A 16,649-nucleotide genomic window follows, 5' to 3' on the forward strand; every position below is an offset into this window, starting at 1 on the left:
CAATGAATTAAAATGCCCTTATATTCACAGTAAATATCGATCATAGTGGCAAGTCTTGCATGAGTTACTTTAGGTTCAACTTTAAACCACTCATTTGTTTGCTCAATTCTTTTACTAAGCTTTTCTTTATTATTTTAGCAACCCAGTATTTCAGTGGTTGGATATTTCATTCTTAATCAAATCTCATGCACTGAAGTCCGGATCTGCCTTCAATAACATGTAGAAGGGAATTTGAAATAGCAGGGAAACGTCTGCAGAGCCAGAAGGGAATTGGAGCTAATCAGGAAGCTTGTTCAAAGAGAATGGTTCCTGCGATGAGGCGCTTCAGCTCCAAGGATGGACTGGAGAGACTATGACTGTTTCCTTGGGAGACAGGATGGCTGAGGAGAGATCTGATAAAATGCTGAGGGGTCAGGACAGAGCAGACAGTGGGACACTGTTCCTGTTGGTGGAGGGGTCAAGTACCAGAGGTCACAGGGACAAAATAAAGAAGAAAGAACATTAATAGTAACATGTGGAAAGGTTTTCCCACGTGGCTGGTTGGAAGCAGGGACACATTGGCTCAGATGTGGTGAAGGCAGGTTCCGTTGTGACCTTCAGTGAGGTAGGAAAACCTTTCAAGGCCACAGAGGAAGGGATGGGGAGGTGGAACGAGAGAGTTGCTCTGGGAGGGCTGGCATGAACATGATAGGCCAAATAGCCTCTGGTTGTGCTGCCAGATTCTATGATGATGTGAGCCCTCCTGACCCAGCTGATACTGTGCAAAAACCAAACTGCTGGGGGAGCTCAGCGGGTCAGGCAGCATCTGTGGAGGGAAATGGACTGTCAACGTTTTGGGCTGGGACCTTTCATCTGGTCTCTTTTGTTTAAGTGGTGCCAGAGTAAGTTTGGTACAAAGACAGCTCCACATAGCCAACAAAAGCTCAGACACAGCTGGGGCGCATACAAATCTTTTTTGAGTGGTGCTGGATTTGGAAATGGTCAGAGATGTAATAGGACTCAAAGGATTGATGTTTGAGTAGATTTTCCCTGCACGTTCCATGGTTTATAGTCCTTGTTCCATCCTCACCAGCACTCCATTCACTGTGGGCTGGCCTTAGCTCTGTCCAAAGTTTTCCCAATGAAGATGAAGCAATCTCTCCCAAACAGAAAGCTGTAAGTATCCAACGGGTAATTCGAGGCCGAAACATCACTCACCTGCATCAACTGTGCTTGCCCTGTTCACTCACACAAAGTACAGGTGTGCACAACCTCGCACACACTCGTCGACATGCTCTGACTCTCTCACACCCAGATCTGACACAAGGAAGTTATAAATCCTGAATCTACTGCATTGGGTTGGCCAGAGGTCAGTATGAGCTTGGTGTTTGGAAACTTGATGTGATCTGCGCAAATTTATCAGCTGATCGTCTGAGAATTGGTTCTGAATCGGGGGAAACTGATGATGACCCAGAAGACTGAAGAGAAACCTTCCCTCTCAGTCCTGTGCCAGAGTTGCTCTGATAAGAGTTCACGTTTCCGTCCTGAAACTCTGAGTTGCATTTTACAAATAATTCTGACACTCTAGGAAAGAAATCAAAGACAGTCGGAAAGGGAATGAGGAACGGCTTGGCACGGTATCTATTGTCACTGAGTGACCTTTCTGCGTTTGTAAAAATAACTTCTGCAGAGGTGATTCAATCCTCCGAGTTCTGACAGGTCACCATGGCAAGGAGCAAGAGTTGTACTCCTGTGGAACCAAATTGTCTCCTACCGACGGGCAAATACATAACAGCCAAACACTTGCTGTGAAGTGGCGTCCCTGCTTTTTTATGTTGACACCAGAGACTGCAGGTGCTGGACATCTGGAGCAACACACAAGATGCTGGAGGAACTCAGCGGGTCAGGCAGCATCTGTGGAGGGAGATGGACTCAACTGTCAGTCCTGATGAAGGGTCTCGACCCGAAACGTCAACTGTCCATTTCCCTCCATAGATGCTGCCTGACCCGCTGAGTTCCTCCGGCATCTTGTGTTAGTCCTTGCTTTTTTATTTTTTTTCCAGGAACCTGACATCACAGGCAAGGCCAACGTTCAGTGTGCAGCTCTCACTACCTCTCAGAAGGTGGTGGTGAGTCACTGCCCCACTGTGTGCTGAAGGTGCTCCAACGGCACTGTTGGTGAGAAGCTCCAGGATTCAGACCCAGTGACGATGAAGGAACAGTTATTTATTTCTGACCCAGTCCTGGAAACCACAGTCCGTTGATGGCTGCCCTGATGTTGACAGTGGGCCTGCTCACCTCTCAACAGGAATTCTGCTCTTTTGGCCGAGTTTGAACAAAGGCTGTGATGAGACATCCTGGCAGAATCTAAACTTAGCATCTGTTATCGGCTTATTGGTGGGAAAGTGTTGCTTGATAGCACAGTTGATGACAATCTTCCATCACCTTGATGACTGAGAGTAGAATGACAGGTGGAAATTATTTGATAACAATCAAATAACCAGTTTGATGCAATAACATCCTGCAAGTTCAATGGGAAAAATAGCCATTCTGGTCATTTTATTACAGAATGATGTTGGTTAGAACAGTGAGAAAGTTCTCTGCCATTCCATGCGATGGTTTATCTCAGCTGGAACAGGCAAGGACTCAAACTGACATCTCGAAACGTGGATCCTGTTTCTGACAATGCAGTGCTTTGTCTGCACCTTATGAAAAGGCACCGCGAGTTTGAGGTTATGACTGGAAACCACAGTCTTCTGAGGCTGCCAATTTACTCTGAAAGCTGATTTCTCATTCTTTAGGAAAGAATTTATTGTAAAATTAAATCTGATCCAAATTTTTCGCAAATTTACAATGTTAAGACCTGGCTACAAAAGAGCTGGTCATTGACTTCAGGAAAGGGGGTGGTGTACATGCACCTGTCTACATCAATGGTGCTGAGGTCGAGAGGGTTGAGAGCTTCAAGTTCCTGGGAGTGAACATCAACAGCCTGACCTGGTCAAATCATGTAGATGCCACAGCCAAGAAAGCTCACCAGTGCCTCTACTTCTTCAGGAGGCTAAAGAAATTTGGTTTGTCCCCTTTGACTCTCACCAACTTTTACAGATGCACCACAGAAAGCACCCTATCTGGATGTATCACGGCTTGGTACGGCAGTTGCTCTGCCCAGGACCGCAAGAAAGTGCAAAGTGTTGAGGACACAGCCCAGCGCATTACAGATACCAGCCTCCCCTCCTTGGACTCTGTCTTTATCTCTCGCTGTCTTGGTGAAGCAGCCAGCATAATCAAAGACCCCACCCACCCGGGTCATTCTCTCTTCTCTCCTCTTCCATTGGGTAGAAGATACAGGAGCCTGAGGGCATGTACCACCAGACTTGAGGACAGCTTCTATCCCACTGTGATAAGACTATTGAACGGTTCCCTTATAGGATGAGATGGACTCTGACCTCACAATCTACCTTGTTGTGACCTTGCACCTTATTGCACTACACTTTCTCTGTAGCTGTGACACTTTACTCTGTACTGTTATTGTTTTTACCTGTACTACATCAATGCACTCTGTACTAACTCAATGTAACTGCACTGTGTAATGAATTGACCTGTACGATCGGTTTGCAAGACAAGTTTTTCACTGTACCTCAGTACAAGTGACAATAATAAACCAATACCAATACTTCTCTGTATCTATCCATGTTATTCAGAAACAAAGCAGTATCTGTTGGTACATCATTAGTTAAAGAGACACAATCTCCACTGCATTCACATAAAAATTTCCCTTTAACTGCCTTGTCAAACATTGACAAAGCTAATCTTGCCTGTTAGACTAAAATAAACCATTCATCCTCAAAGGAGTATGATCAAGATTATGATTTTTAACTAGATTTGTCTTCTGCTAATATTCCTCAGAGACAGGTTGTTTAAAATGATTTGCAACCTGTTAATTGGGGAATAGCCATAAAATAATTCTTTAAAATATATTTGAAGAGTCAATATGGAGGCAAAGGAATCTCTCAATCAGCGTTTGTGTTGGCTGGTTGTAAGTGGCTCTTACAGTTCCCAGTTACATTTAAAACATTATAATGTAATTTTCTACACCTGCACCTCCAGCCTTCCTGGTCACAGGTCAAGTCATGTAGTGACAGCCCAATATTACTTGTATTCTGTCTTTTCCTGAGCATGGGTTATTTGCATATTTGAATCTCTAAGAAAGAAAGAAGCATGAAAGCAGAATGATATTTTCATAGATTAACATCTTAATGGAGTTTCCGTCTGTAAGTTTCCTAGCCGGTGGTAATAATCAGAGATGGCACTTTAACGCTGTGCATCATTACCTGTGCTCCCGCACACATTTTGTGTGTGTTCAGGTCAAGGGCTAGATTACAGCCCCGACCACTTGCCATACCTTCTCACATCTGATGTTGAAGCCATGGCCTCTGCTTGTCATTCACGTAATAGTTTCCTAAATGAGCAATATAAGTGAAAATGGGATTAAAGTACAATTTGTACAGATCTTGGATTTCAATCTTCGAACAAAGATGGCCTCTCACCTGGCTCAGAGCTGTCTGAGATCCATGACAATAAAATTAAAACCAGTACCAAGAAGTAAGACTCCAAAAGCAACGTCTTTTAATGCATGTTGTTCTGTTCAAAGTTTTCTTTGAGTGGGAGCTGTGCTGTGCCCTTGATTGCTTGAAAAGTTAGTTCAGGCAAGTATTGTCATGGTCACTTGTGGCAGAAAGTGGAATGTGGATTTGTTTACATTGGTGATCTCCCCCTCACAGTTATGTCACTTGCCGCTACAACATGTTTGCTGCCGCCACGTGTGTGGACCTGTGTGGATTCAAGCTTCATGATTGCCTCTGATAGATCAGTAAGAGCAAACAAAAGCCACTTTTCCAAAGCCAGGTTTAGAATCTAATGAGTGGGATGTGGGCACAGAGAGGGAACAGCAGCGGAATTATTTGTTCTGCTACGTTAATGAGTGAAGCAAAGTTAGTCTCCTTACTTAATGAGAGGTGGAAATGTGCTGGAAGGGTTAGCAGAATAATGGGTGGGTGCCTGATGAGGAAAGGTTGCACAGGCTGCATTTGTCTCCATTGGAGACACCAGAGACGGCAGATGCTGGAATGTGGAGCAATAGACAAGACACTGGAGGAGTTCAGCGGATCAGGCAGCACCTGTGGGGGAGATCCTTGAACGTCAACTGTCCATTTCCCTCCACAGATGCTGCCTGATCTAATGAGTATTGCCAGCACTGTATGTTTCTATTTCATACAGTACAAGGTTCGATCTGGGATCACTGGTAGTTCATTCCAGTTGGCCATTGCCAAGTGTGGCTGGCTCTGTGTATGTCTGCTAAGGAGGAGAAAATAACTTAGTTTCCCATTGCAGATATAATTCCAGAACCCTGCTCAGATTGCCTGCATGAGTTCAGAGAACTTTAAGCTTCTTAAACCCCCTTGTTGAAGTAACCAGCCTCAGGATTTTGAAGGCTAGCGTGGTAGTGTAGCGGTTAGCGTAATGCTATTACAGCGCCGGCGACCCAGGTTCAATTCCGCCGCTGTCTGTAAGGAGTTTGTACGTTCTCCCTGTGTCTGCGTGGGTTTCCTCCGGGTGCTCCGGTTTCCTCCCACCTTCCAAAGACGTACGGGTTAGATGTGGGCATGCTATGTTGGCACCAGAAGAGTGGTGACACTTGCGGGCTGCCCCCAGCACATTCTCAGAAACACAACAAGACGTATTTCACTGTGTGTTTCGATGTACATGTGACTGATAAGTAAATATCTAACATGGATAGGAAAGGTTCAGAGGAATATGGGCCAAACACAGGCAAATGGGTCTGGCTCAGGTGGGAATCTTGGTTGGCATGGACCAGTTGGGCCGAAGGGCCTGTATCCATGCTATATGTCTCTATGACTCCATCTCATCACACTTTGAAGAGTGATTACTTGAGTGAGGGGCGCAGTATATTTTAGGCTCTTTAAGTCAGCAATTTTCAGGAGCAGATAAGAGAGATGCATTTACAGAAAATGGAAGTGAGGAGATGACATTTTAAAAATAATCTCTCTGCCTGCAGTTTTATTTCCCTTACTCTAACTTGGAAGCATTGAATATCCTTAAGTCCGGTGTAATGGTCTTTGGGCAGAATGTTTCTTTGTGAGGTGTACAGCACCGGACAATTTTTCCTTGTCCGTGTTGGACGTATCCAGCACAACATCGGCTTCCTCCCATGTTTCACACAGATGTTGATGGAATGTGAGAGACTCCACTGAGATCACATAAAAATCAGGTGGATTTCAATGCGACCTCACTCCCCCCATCACAGACTCCACCTCCATTCCAAGGCCCAATGTTCCCTTCCAGTAACTTAGCTGTACTGTGGATATTTCTGTCCAAGTGATCAAAGAAACCACTTACAAGACATTGATGCAATTTTGAAACTTCTTGCCTTTAGCAGCATGGAATAAACACAAGCGTCTCCAAAAAATGGAGATTTTCCTTTTTGTTAATGTTTTATTTACAAAAAAAAAGACCCTAGTGTTACAAATTGTGCTTTATTTAAACAAGCGGTTTGGCTGATGAGAGATGAGGTGCTTCTCAGTGCACTGGGAGAAGATGGAAGGACCCAGTGCGATGGACACAGACCTTCTCGGATGTTGCACTCAAAGGGTGGGGTGATTAGGATTGGTCAGTGTCACGCAGAACTGGTGACCAGCATCCTTGTCAAACCTTTATCTTTCTCTTCCCAGGACTGAATCTGTGGCTGAGAAAATGTTGACAAACTGGTTTGCGTTCCTTCTGCATAAATTCCTGAAGGTAGGTACAGATCATCTCCAACACATCTGACTGTGTTTAAATGTTAAATTTGTGTCAGACCAGCATTTCAGCAATAATTGTAAGATCATATTTCACACTAAACAATCAGAAAATCAAAGACAAGGAATATTGCATTTCCTCTTGGGATTGTATTGGAGACACTTGCAGTTTAAGCTGTGAAAACGAATCTATTTCAAGCCAAGATTTTTCAAAGAGTAATTTTGCAGACTTAATTCCTTGCTTAAAAAATCATGTTTACTTCCTGATGAAAGTATTAGTTCAGAAATGTGTCTAAAATCAAATACACATTCACACAGAGCCAGCACTTCACCCCAAACGAGAGCTGAGATATGTATTAGTACTGGAGTGACTCATCAGATTTAGTCTCTCTGTACACATTCCTCCTTGAGTTGGTCATCCAGCTTTCTCTCAGTTCTCTCCTGAATCTTCCTCCTCTGGGACCTGTGGCCTCCATGGGGCAGGTCTGACTTTGCTTCCACCTGAAAATGGACGTGGACTCCCTGGACGATGGATGTCAAAGCCCCACAGTCTGATTGCAGTGGAGATACACTTTGCCAGTTGGTCACTCCCAGGTATCTGACACTTCAGGAAGAGGCAGCTCAATGGCAGACCTGTGTCTGCCACATCATTGAGCTCCATTACGTTCTCTGTGTGCCCTTGAGGTTCTGGCTGGAACCTTCGTTATAGGTAGGTGGTTAATGGTGTACAGAGCTAACACCTCATAGTACAAGGTGACTCCAAAGTGAATGTTTCTGTTTGATTTTTCAGGAGTGTGCAGGCGAGCCACTCTTCATGTTGTACTGTGCGATTAAGCAACAGATGGAGAAAGGTCCAATTGACGCAATCACAGGCGAGGCTCGCTACTCACTGAGTGAAGATAAATTAATCCGACAACAGACAGAATACAAGACGCTGGTGAGTTCAGCTGTCAAGCTCCTGCTCCGAATGCTGTGTGAGAGTTAGGAACCTGATGCTTGCAGCTAAAGTTCTGTTGCACCAGACTGTAAAGCCACTTCCATTCGTTGATAACAGAAGTTATGGCCTGAGCTCAGAGGATCAAAAACAGTTTCAACTGTTGTTACACTGACCCCTGTCCACAGACTGTCCAAACCGGTCACTACACTGACCCCTGTCCACAGACTGTCCAAACCGGTCACTACACTGACCCCTGTCCACAGACTGTCCAAACCGGTCACCACACTGACCCCTGTCCACAGACTGTCCAAACTGGTCACTACACTGACCTGTGTCCACAGACTGTGTAAACCGGTCATTGCACTGACCCCTGTCCACTGTCCTTGCTGTGACTGGAGCAAACCCTTTGGTTGGTACACTCTCCTGCACCATACCGGGTCGCTCGAGTGCCTCAACTGAGGCACGTAACCCGGAGGGAAGGGTGCTGCATTATTCCTGGGAGATCAGGGTAGGAGCTGGGAAATCATTGTATTTAGGGGAATGGTGGGGTTGGGCTGGGATCAGGATGGGGTAACCAAGGTAAGTACTTCAATTATTGAGCAGTTGACCTCGTTAGCTCTGTGCTAGGAAGACCATGGTGTCCCTACAGTGGCTGTGCTCAGGGGAAGGGCCAAGTTTCCTGCTGTTGTGCAGTCAGGACGTGACACAGACTGGCAAAGGCCTGTCCTCTGATCAGGAAATCACTGCAGTGTTGACGAGAAGTATCCAATCGAACTTTCAGAGTGACACATGGGTCACTACTGTGTTTCACTTGGTAACCCTTTCCCCTTCCGACCCAGCCGAGCACCCCGTGGCTCTCACACCACCTCCAGCCTGCCATTGGGGTGAAGGTGCCAGTCCCACTTGTAACATCCCACCTATGATGTGACCATTGTCTTTTCTTGCTTATAGATTCTGAACTGTGTGAATCCGGAGAATGAGAACAGCCCAGAGATTCCAGTAAAGGTCCTGAACTGTGACACTATCACCCAGGTCAAAGAGAAAATCCTGGACTCAAGTTACAAAAACGTCCCATATTCACAGAGGCCAAGAGCCATTGATATGGACCTAGGTACAGCAGCCGTATCGTCTCTCTTTATGTTAATCTAGGGAGGAAACCTATACACCCACACTGGCTGTGCCTTGTCTGATAACAGAGTGGGTCTGTCAAAATCAAAGGAACCCCAGAGGTGGGAAATCTAAAATAAAATCAGGAAATGCTGGAAACACTTAGCAGGTCAGACAGCGTCTGTGGAGGGAGAAGCATGTTAGTGTTTGACGTGTAGGCCCTTCATAGAACCTCCTTTTGCTGCCACTTTAATTCCCCATCCCACTCCCGCTCTGACCTGTCTGTGGCCTCTTGCACAGTTACACAGAGGCCCAAGCTTGAGGAAGAACATTCCATCTTCCTGCAGCACTCGGTGTTAAGTTCTCCTTCATTACATGACCCTCTTTCTTTCCGTCTGTTTCAGAACTGACCCTTTCTGCCCTTGTCATTTCTGCAGTACAGATGGGCCAAGTTCCCACCACCTGATGATTAGCCACACATTGCACAGACAAAGAAGCTTCATCTGATCTTAACCACCGCACGGGGTCATTTGGTCTCACCCAGTCAGGGATATTCCCTTTTTCCATCCATCCCTCACCTACCTTCTCTGCTACCTAAACAAACTTGTTTCTCTCTTTCCCAGATCAGATGAAGGGGCCCAGACCTCAGACTAACTGCTTCTCCTTCCACAGATGCTGCCTGAGCTGCTGAGTCCAGCATTTCCCGACTTCGTTTCAGACCTATCCTTCAGTGTTTGCGCAACTTAATCACATCTCACAGCTGCCTGCCATCGTGTTTTCCAATCACTCCTGCTGGAAATTGCCTCTCTGTGTCAGAGACCGGCTTGAAATCTTTGTTACCAGTTCACAAAGGCTGTGACCAGATAGGGTCTCTTCTGTCGTGAAGAGAAGGCTGAGAGGTGATCTGATAGAGATCTTAAAAATGGTGATTTAATGGAGCAGGCGCAGGGAACACAATTCCACAGCGGAACCGCAGACTGTCAGTGTACCAGAGTCTGCCGGAAATCTAACAGGGAATTCAGAGCAAGCTACTTCACCAAAAGAGCAATGAGGATGTGGTTGGGGCAATAGTGGGGAATGCTGGACAAGTGATGAAGTAAAAGGCAAGTGTCTCACACTGATAGATTTAGCTGAGGAAAATTGGGAGGAGGGTAGATTGGAGCATAAACGCCAGCACGGACTGGTTGTGCCGAATGGCCTGTCTCTGCTATTTGTCCCACATAATCCCATCTACACCTGTTTTACAAGTTAATCTCTGATGTTGGAATACATTGTGTACACAAAGAATCCGCAATCCTGTTTCCCACTCCCTGTGTTGTCCAGCTGTTTTTAACAACCTGTATTCCTTTGCTAAAAATATATCAAGTTTTAGTACTTCAGTTGTACAGGATTTGCCTCACCTGGAGCCTGCAGTGTTGAGAAAGTCCCCGCTTGTCCATCGTAACCACCTGGGACATTGAGGAGGGTTCACCAGTTAAAGAATATCCTTCCATTCACTTCCTGTTCACCACCATCTCCCCATTTAACTTTCTGCTATTTTTTTATCAGTTGCTTTTTGAGAGACACGTATATCACATCTCAGTATTCTCTTTGCCTCCTGCATAATTTCTTCAAATATTTTGATTAAGTTGGACAGGAATGAGATTTCCTTTATAAATCCACAGACAGTCCCAAATTAGCTCGAACCTGTCTAAACTTTTCTTGTGTTGGCCCTGATGGTGGAGAAGCTGGATAAACTGCTCAACTTTCCAGGGTACAGATGTTTCAGATGTGGGTACAGATGTGGCAGAGGGATGTAAAACAGGTGGGGAGGTTGCATTACCAATTAGGGGAAATGTCACAGCTGCACTAAGAGAGGACATCGAGGAGGACACATCTATTGGTCCCTCTCTTGTATGTACTTAGTGCCTGAGCCTCCACATCCTCTTGGGTAGAGAGTTCCAAAGACCCGCCACCTCTGCTGATGGCCTTTCTTCAGTGTCCGTCCTTTGTGGCCCATCACTTATTCTGAGACTTCAACCCCAGTACCAGACGCTCCAGCTGTGGATACATCGTCCTTGCATCTACCTGTCGAGTCCAAATGAGCACTGGCCCTCAATGTTCTACCTTCCAGATAAATTAAGTAAATTCTTTTGAAGAATTTCTTCCACGATTTCTGTTCTTCACAGACAACGTCTCCTGTAATCAATGGCAAATGGAGGAATTCTATAAGTTGTAATTCTAAAAGTTGCCATCATGCTATTTCACAGGCCAGTTCATCGCAATCAGATAAACATTAAAAATTAGACCGTAAGATACAGTAGACGTGCCATTCAGCCCATCAAGTCTGCTCTGCCATTTGATCACAGCTGATTTTTTTCAATCCCATTCTCCTGCCTTCTTCCCATAACCTTTAATGCTCTTAACAATCAAGAACCTATCAATCCCTGCCTTAAATACACCCAATGACTTGGCCTCCACAGCCGTGTGTGGCAACGAGTTCCACAGATTCACCACCCTCTGGCTGAAGAAATTCGTCCTCATCTCAGTTTTAAAGGGACGTCCCTTTATTCTGAGGCTGTGCCCTCGGATCCTGGACTCTCCCACTGATGGAAACATCCTCTCCACATCCACTCTATCCAGGCCTTTCAGTATCCGGTAGGTTTCGATGAGATTCCCTCTCATCCTGAACTCCATCAAGTACAGGCCCAGAGACATCAAACGCTCCTCATACGTTAAGCCTTTCATTTCTGGATCATTCTTGTGAACCTCCTCTGGACCCTGTCCAATGCCAGCACATCCTTCCTTAAATACGGGGCCAGAATTGCTCACAATATTCCAAATGTGGTCTGACCAACACCTTATAAAGCCTCAGCAGTACATCCTTGCTCTTATGTTCCAGCCATCTCGAAATGAATGCTCACATTGCATTTGCCTTCCTTACTACCGACTCAACCTGCAAGTTGACCTTTGGGGAATCCTGCATGAGGACTCCCAAGTCCCTTTGCACCTCTGATTTCTGATTTCTCTCCCCATTTAGAATTACTGTTTAATTAAATTGTACCCAACTTAAAGGGCAGGCACGTAGTGTAGTGGTTAGTGTAACGCTATTACAGCACCAGTGACCCGGGTTCAATTCCAGCCACCATCTGTAAGGAGTTTGTACGTTCTCCCCATGTCTGCGTGGGTTTCCTCCGGGTGCTCCGGTTTCCTCCCACATTCCAAAGACGTACGGGTCAGTAGGTTAGTTGGGCAGTGTGGGCTCGTGGGTCGGAAGGGTCTGTTACACTGCCGTATAAATAAAATGTTTAAATTAAAATGAAGAAAAATGAAATTAAAATTAAATCTAAATCTGCTGTGAACAACCCACAATGAAGTCCGCCCAAAATGTTGACAATTCTGCTCCCCCAGAAATGCTGCTCGACCCACTGAGTTCCCCCAACACCTGCAGTCTCTGTGTCTCCACTGTGGTGTCTGGTAAATTGCTGGTGCACAGCACTGGCTGAGACTGATGTGGTGTACGATCCTGATGGGGGTGCATAGGGGTGTGCAGTACTGATGGGGGTGTGCAGTACTGGGGGTGTGCAGTAATGATGGGGGTGTACAGTACTGGGGCTGTGCAGTAATGATGGGGGTGTACAGTACTGGGGGTGTGCAGTAATGATGGGGGTGTACAGTACTGGGGGTGTGCAGTACTTACCAGGGTGTACAGTACTAATGGGTGTGTATCTCTGCAGAGTGGCGTCAAGGAAGGATGGCACGCATTGTTCTGCAGGATGAAGATATCACCACCAAGATAGAGAGCGACTGGAAACGCTTGAACACGTTGGTGCACTATCAGGTAATGAGGTCTGCCCCACTGCACACACACGGATACCTGGGCCATACAAACACTGCCCAAGATCAGTCCCTGCTCACTCTTATCCGAGAATGAAAAGCGAGCTTTATGGTTTCCACAGTCAACGTGCACTTGTAACCGTCCATGGTCTTTTCTCTGAGATTAACCCCTGCTGCCCCTCACCACTGTCCAGTTTACAGCAGACGCCAGTAGCACCCTGCAGACCACCAAAGGCACAGGTTGTGCAAACATGGAGCCAGCAGCAACAACAATGTTTTCCCCAACCTCGTCGTTCCCCATTGCTCACCCATATCTTGCCTTCCCAGAATGCAGGTGATGAAGAAAGCAAGGGAATACTTGCCTTCATTAGCTGGGCACAGACTGTAAGGGCAGGGAGGTCATGGTACAACACATAAACCATTGGTAAGGCGTCAGCTGGAGTACTGCGTACAGTTCTGGTCACCACGCTACGGGAAGGGACTCAATGCAATGGAGAGGGTGTAGCAGGGGTTCACCAAGATGGAGTTGTTTCAGCTGTGAGGAGGGATCAATAGGCTGGGGTGGAAGAGGCTGACCTGATAGAGCTGTACAACATTTTGGGAGGCAGAGCAGAGATGTCCATAATCAGAGACCGTAGGTTTAAGGTAAGGGGTAGAGGGTTTAGAAGGGACCTGCATGGAACGTGGACAGTACAGCACAGGAACAGGCCCTTCAGCCCACAATGTCTGTGCTGACCATGATGACAATTTAAACTGCACTACTGCCTACACATGGTCTATATCCCTCCATTCCCGGCCTGTTCATGTACCGGTGTAAATGCTGTTGTATCTGCTTCCACCACCTCCCCTGGCAGCCTGTTCCAGGCACCCACCGCTCTCTGTGTGTAAAACAAAAAGACCCATGTAAACTTCCTTTAAACTCCCCCATCACCTTAAAGCTATTGCATCTAGTGTTTGTCGTTTCCATCCTGGGAAAAAGACTGACTGTCCACCTAGTCTACTCCTCTCATCATTTCGTATGCTTCTATCAGGTCGCCCCTAAGCCTTTGATACTCCAGAGAAAACAATCCAAGTTTGACCAACCTCTCTTTATAGCTCATACCCTCTAATCCAGGCAACATTCTGGTAAACCTCTTCTGCACCCTCTCTAAAGCCCTCGCATCCTTCCTGTAATGGGGCGACCAGAACTGCACACAGCACCCCAAATGTGGCCTAACCAAAGTTTTATACAGCTGCAACGTGACTTCCCAACTTTTATACTCAGCACCCCCACCAATGAAGGTAAGTGTGCCACATGCCTTCTTTACCACCCTATCTACTTGTATTACCACTTTTGAGGAGCTATGGACTTGCGCCCCAAGATCCCCCGCGCATCAATGCTCCAGAGGGTCCTGCATTTATTGTACACTTTCCCCTCACATTTGATCTCCCAAAGTGCAACACCTCACACTTGTGCAGATTAAACTCCATCTACCATTTTTCTGACCATGTTTCCAACTGGTCTACATCCTGCTGGATCCTGTGACGACCTTCCTCACTGTCCACAGCTCCACCGATTCTTGTGTCTTCCACAGATTTATAAATCAGCCCATTTACTTTTCCACCCAAACCATTTATAGATCACAAACCACAGAGGTCCGGGCACTGGACCTTGCAGACACCATGGGTCCCAGACCTCTTCTGGATCAGCCTGCTGTGAGGGACCTTGTCAAATTCCTTCCTAAAGTTCATGTAGACAGCATCCACTGCCCCACCCTCAGCTGAGGATCTGTGGTGGACGTCTGAAGCCAGATGGGTGTGGGAATCTGGAACACACTGCCTGAGGGGGTGGTGGAGGCAGAGACTCTCACGTTGAAGAAGTATTTAGATGAGAACTCTATATCACCAAGGCAGAGAAGGCTTACCGGCTGCATGCTGGAAAATGGATTAGTACTTGATGGCCGGCAGTGACATGATGGGCCAAAGGGCCTGTTTCGGTGCTGTAGGACTCTCTGACCATTGTTCCTCTCCATCCCACAACACTGCTCAGGTACTCCCAGAACCCACTGCTCCCTGTTCTTTCCCAGGCACTACCGTTAGTACTCACACATGGCTTCATATTCAGTGAGTCAACTTGTCAACTACGTGCCAATGCAAGACTGCACTGTTATTAAAAACAACAGCAGAATCCTGCCCAGTCTCAGCTCCTCCTCTTCAACATTCACATTACCAGGGAGGAGGTATTTGCAGCCTTACAGCCCATTAAGGTGGATAAATCCCCAGGGCCTGACAGAGTGCATCCTTGCACTTTGTGGGAGACTGGAGGAGAAATTGCAGAGGCCCTTGTGGAGCTATTTGCTTCATTGTTAACCACTGGCGACATAACCGAAGACTGGAAGGTGGCTAATGTTGTTCCGTTGTTTAAGGAGGGGAGCAAGGACAAACCAGGGAACTACAGGCCGGTCAGCCTGATGTCAGTAGTGGGGATGTTACTGGAGGGAATTCTGAGGGACAAGATCTACCAGCATTTGGATAGACAGAGTCTGATTCAGAGGAGTCAGCAAGGCTTTCTGTGTAGGAAGTCGTGCTTAACAAATCTTTATTGTTTTTTGAAGTGGTAGCCAAAAGGGTAGATGAGGGGAGGGCAGTGGATGTTGTCATGGATGGAGGCCAGTGAGCCTTATGTCTGTGGTGGGCAAGCTGTTGGAAAGGATTCTTAGAGATAGGATCTATGGGCATTTAGAGAATCATAGTCTGATCAGGGACAGCCAGCATGGCTTTGTGAAGGGCAGATCATGTCTCACAAGCCTGATAGGGTTCTTTGAGGAGGTGACCAGACAGATTGATGAGGGTAGTGCAGTAGATGTGGTCTACATGGATTTTAGTAAGGCATTTGACAAGGTTCCACATGGTAGGCTTCTTCAGAAGGTCAGAGTGCATAGGATCCAGGGAAGCTTGGCCGTGTGGATTCAGAATTGGCTTGCCTGTAGAAAGCAGAGGATTGTGGTGGAGGGAGTCCATTCAGATTGGAGGGCTGTGACTAGTGGTGTCCCACAAGGATCGGTTCTGGGACCTTTGCTTTTTGGGATTTTTATTAATGACTTGGATGAGGGGGTGGAAGGGTGGGTTGGCAAGTTTGCAGACGACACAAAGGTTGGTGGTGTTGTGGATAGTGTGGAGATTGTCAAAGATTGCAGAGGGACATTGATAGGATGCAGAGCTGGGCTGAAAAGTGGCAGATGGAGTTCAATCCGGAGAAGTGTGAGGTGGTACATTTTGGAAGGACAAACTTCAAGGCAGAGTACAAAGTTAATGGCAGGATCCTGGGTAGTGTGGAGGAGCAGAGGGATCTGGGAGTCCATATCTACAGATCCCTGAAAGTTGCCTCACAGGTGGATAGGGTAGTTAAGAAAGCTTATGGGATGTTAGCTTTCATAAGCCATGGGATCGAGTTTAAAAGCCTCGAAGTAATGATGCAGCTCTACAAAACTCTGGTTAGATCACACTTAGAGCACTGTGTCCAGTTCTGGTCACCTCATTATAGGAAGGATGTGGAAGCGTTGGAAAGGGTGCAGAGGAGATTTACCAGGATGCTGCCTGGTTTAGAGAGTATGGATTATGAGGAGAGACTAGGGCCTTACTCTTTGGAGAGAAGGAGGATGAGAGGAGACATGACAGAGGTGTATAAAATATTAAGAGGAATAGATAGAGTAGACAGCCAGCAGCTACTCCAATGTTCAATACAGACAGGGCACCAATGTTCAAAACAAGAGGGCATGGCTTTAAAGTAATAGGTGGGAAGTTCAAGGGAGATATCAGAGGAAGGTCTTTTACCCAGAGAGTGGTTGGGGCATGGATTACGGTGGTGGAGGCAGGTACATTGGTCAAATTCAAGAGATTGCTAGATAAGCATATGGAGGAATTCAGAATAGAGGGCTATGTGGGAAGGGGTTAGATAGTCTTAGGTGAAGTTTAAAGGTCGGCACAACATTGTGGGCCAAAAGGCCTGTATTGTG

The 16,649-nt window shown here is 46.4% G+C and overlaps 1 protein-coding gene across 2 annotated transcripts in view; it reads left to right on the forward strand.

Annotated features, from left to right (window-relative positions):
- LOC127580813 (plexin-A2-like) overlaps positions 1-16,649 on the forward strand; it is a 470,755-nt gene that overhangs the window by 423,139 nt on the left and 30,967 nt on the right. For both annotated transcript variants that reach the window (XM_052034725.1, XM_052034724.1), the window contains exons 23-26: positions 6,729-6,795; positions 7,585-7,731; positions 8,683-8,842; positions 12,555-12,658. In XM_052034725.1, the coding sequence (XP_051890685.1) occupies positions 6,729-6,795; positions 7,585-7,731; positions 8,683-8,842; positions 12,555-12,658 (478 nt within the window). The remainder of the gene's footprint in view (positions 1-6,728; positions 6,796-7,584; positions 7,732-8,682; positions 8,843-12,554; positions 12,659-16,649) is intronic.

The sequence above is a fragment of the Pristis pectinata genome, chromosome 20 (genome assembly GCF_009764475.1).
Source record: "Pristis pectinata isolate sPriPec2 chromosome 20, sPriPec2.1.pri, whole genome shotgun sequence".
NCBI lineage: Eukaryota > Metazoa > Chordata > Chondrichthyes > Rhinopristiformes > Pristidae > Pristis > Pristis pectinata.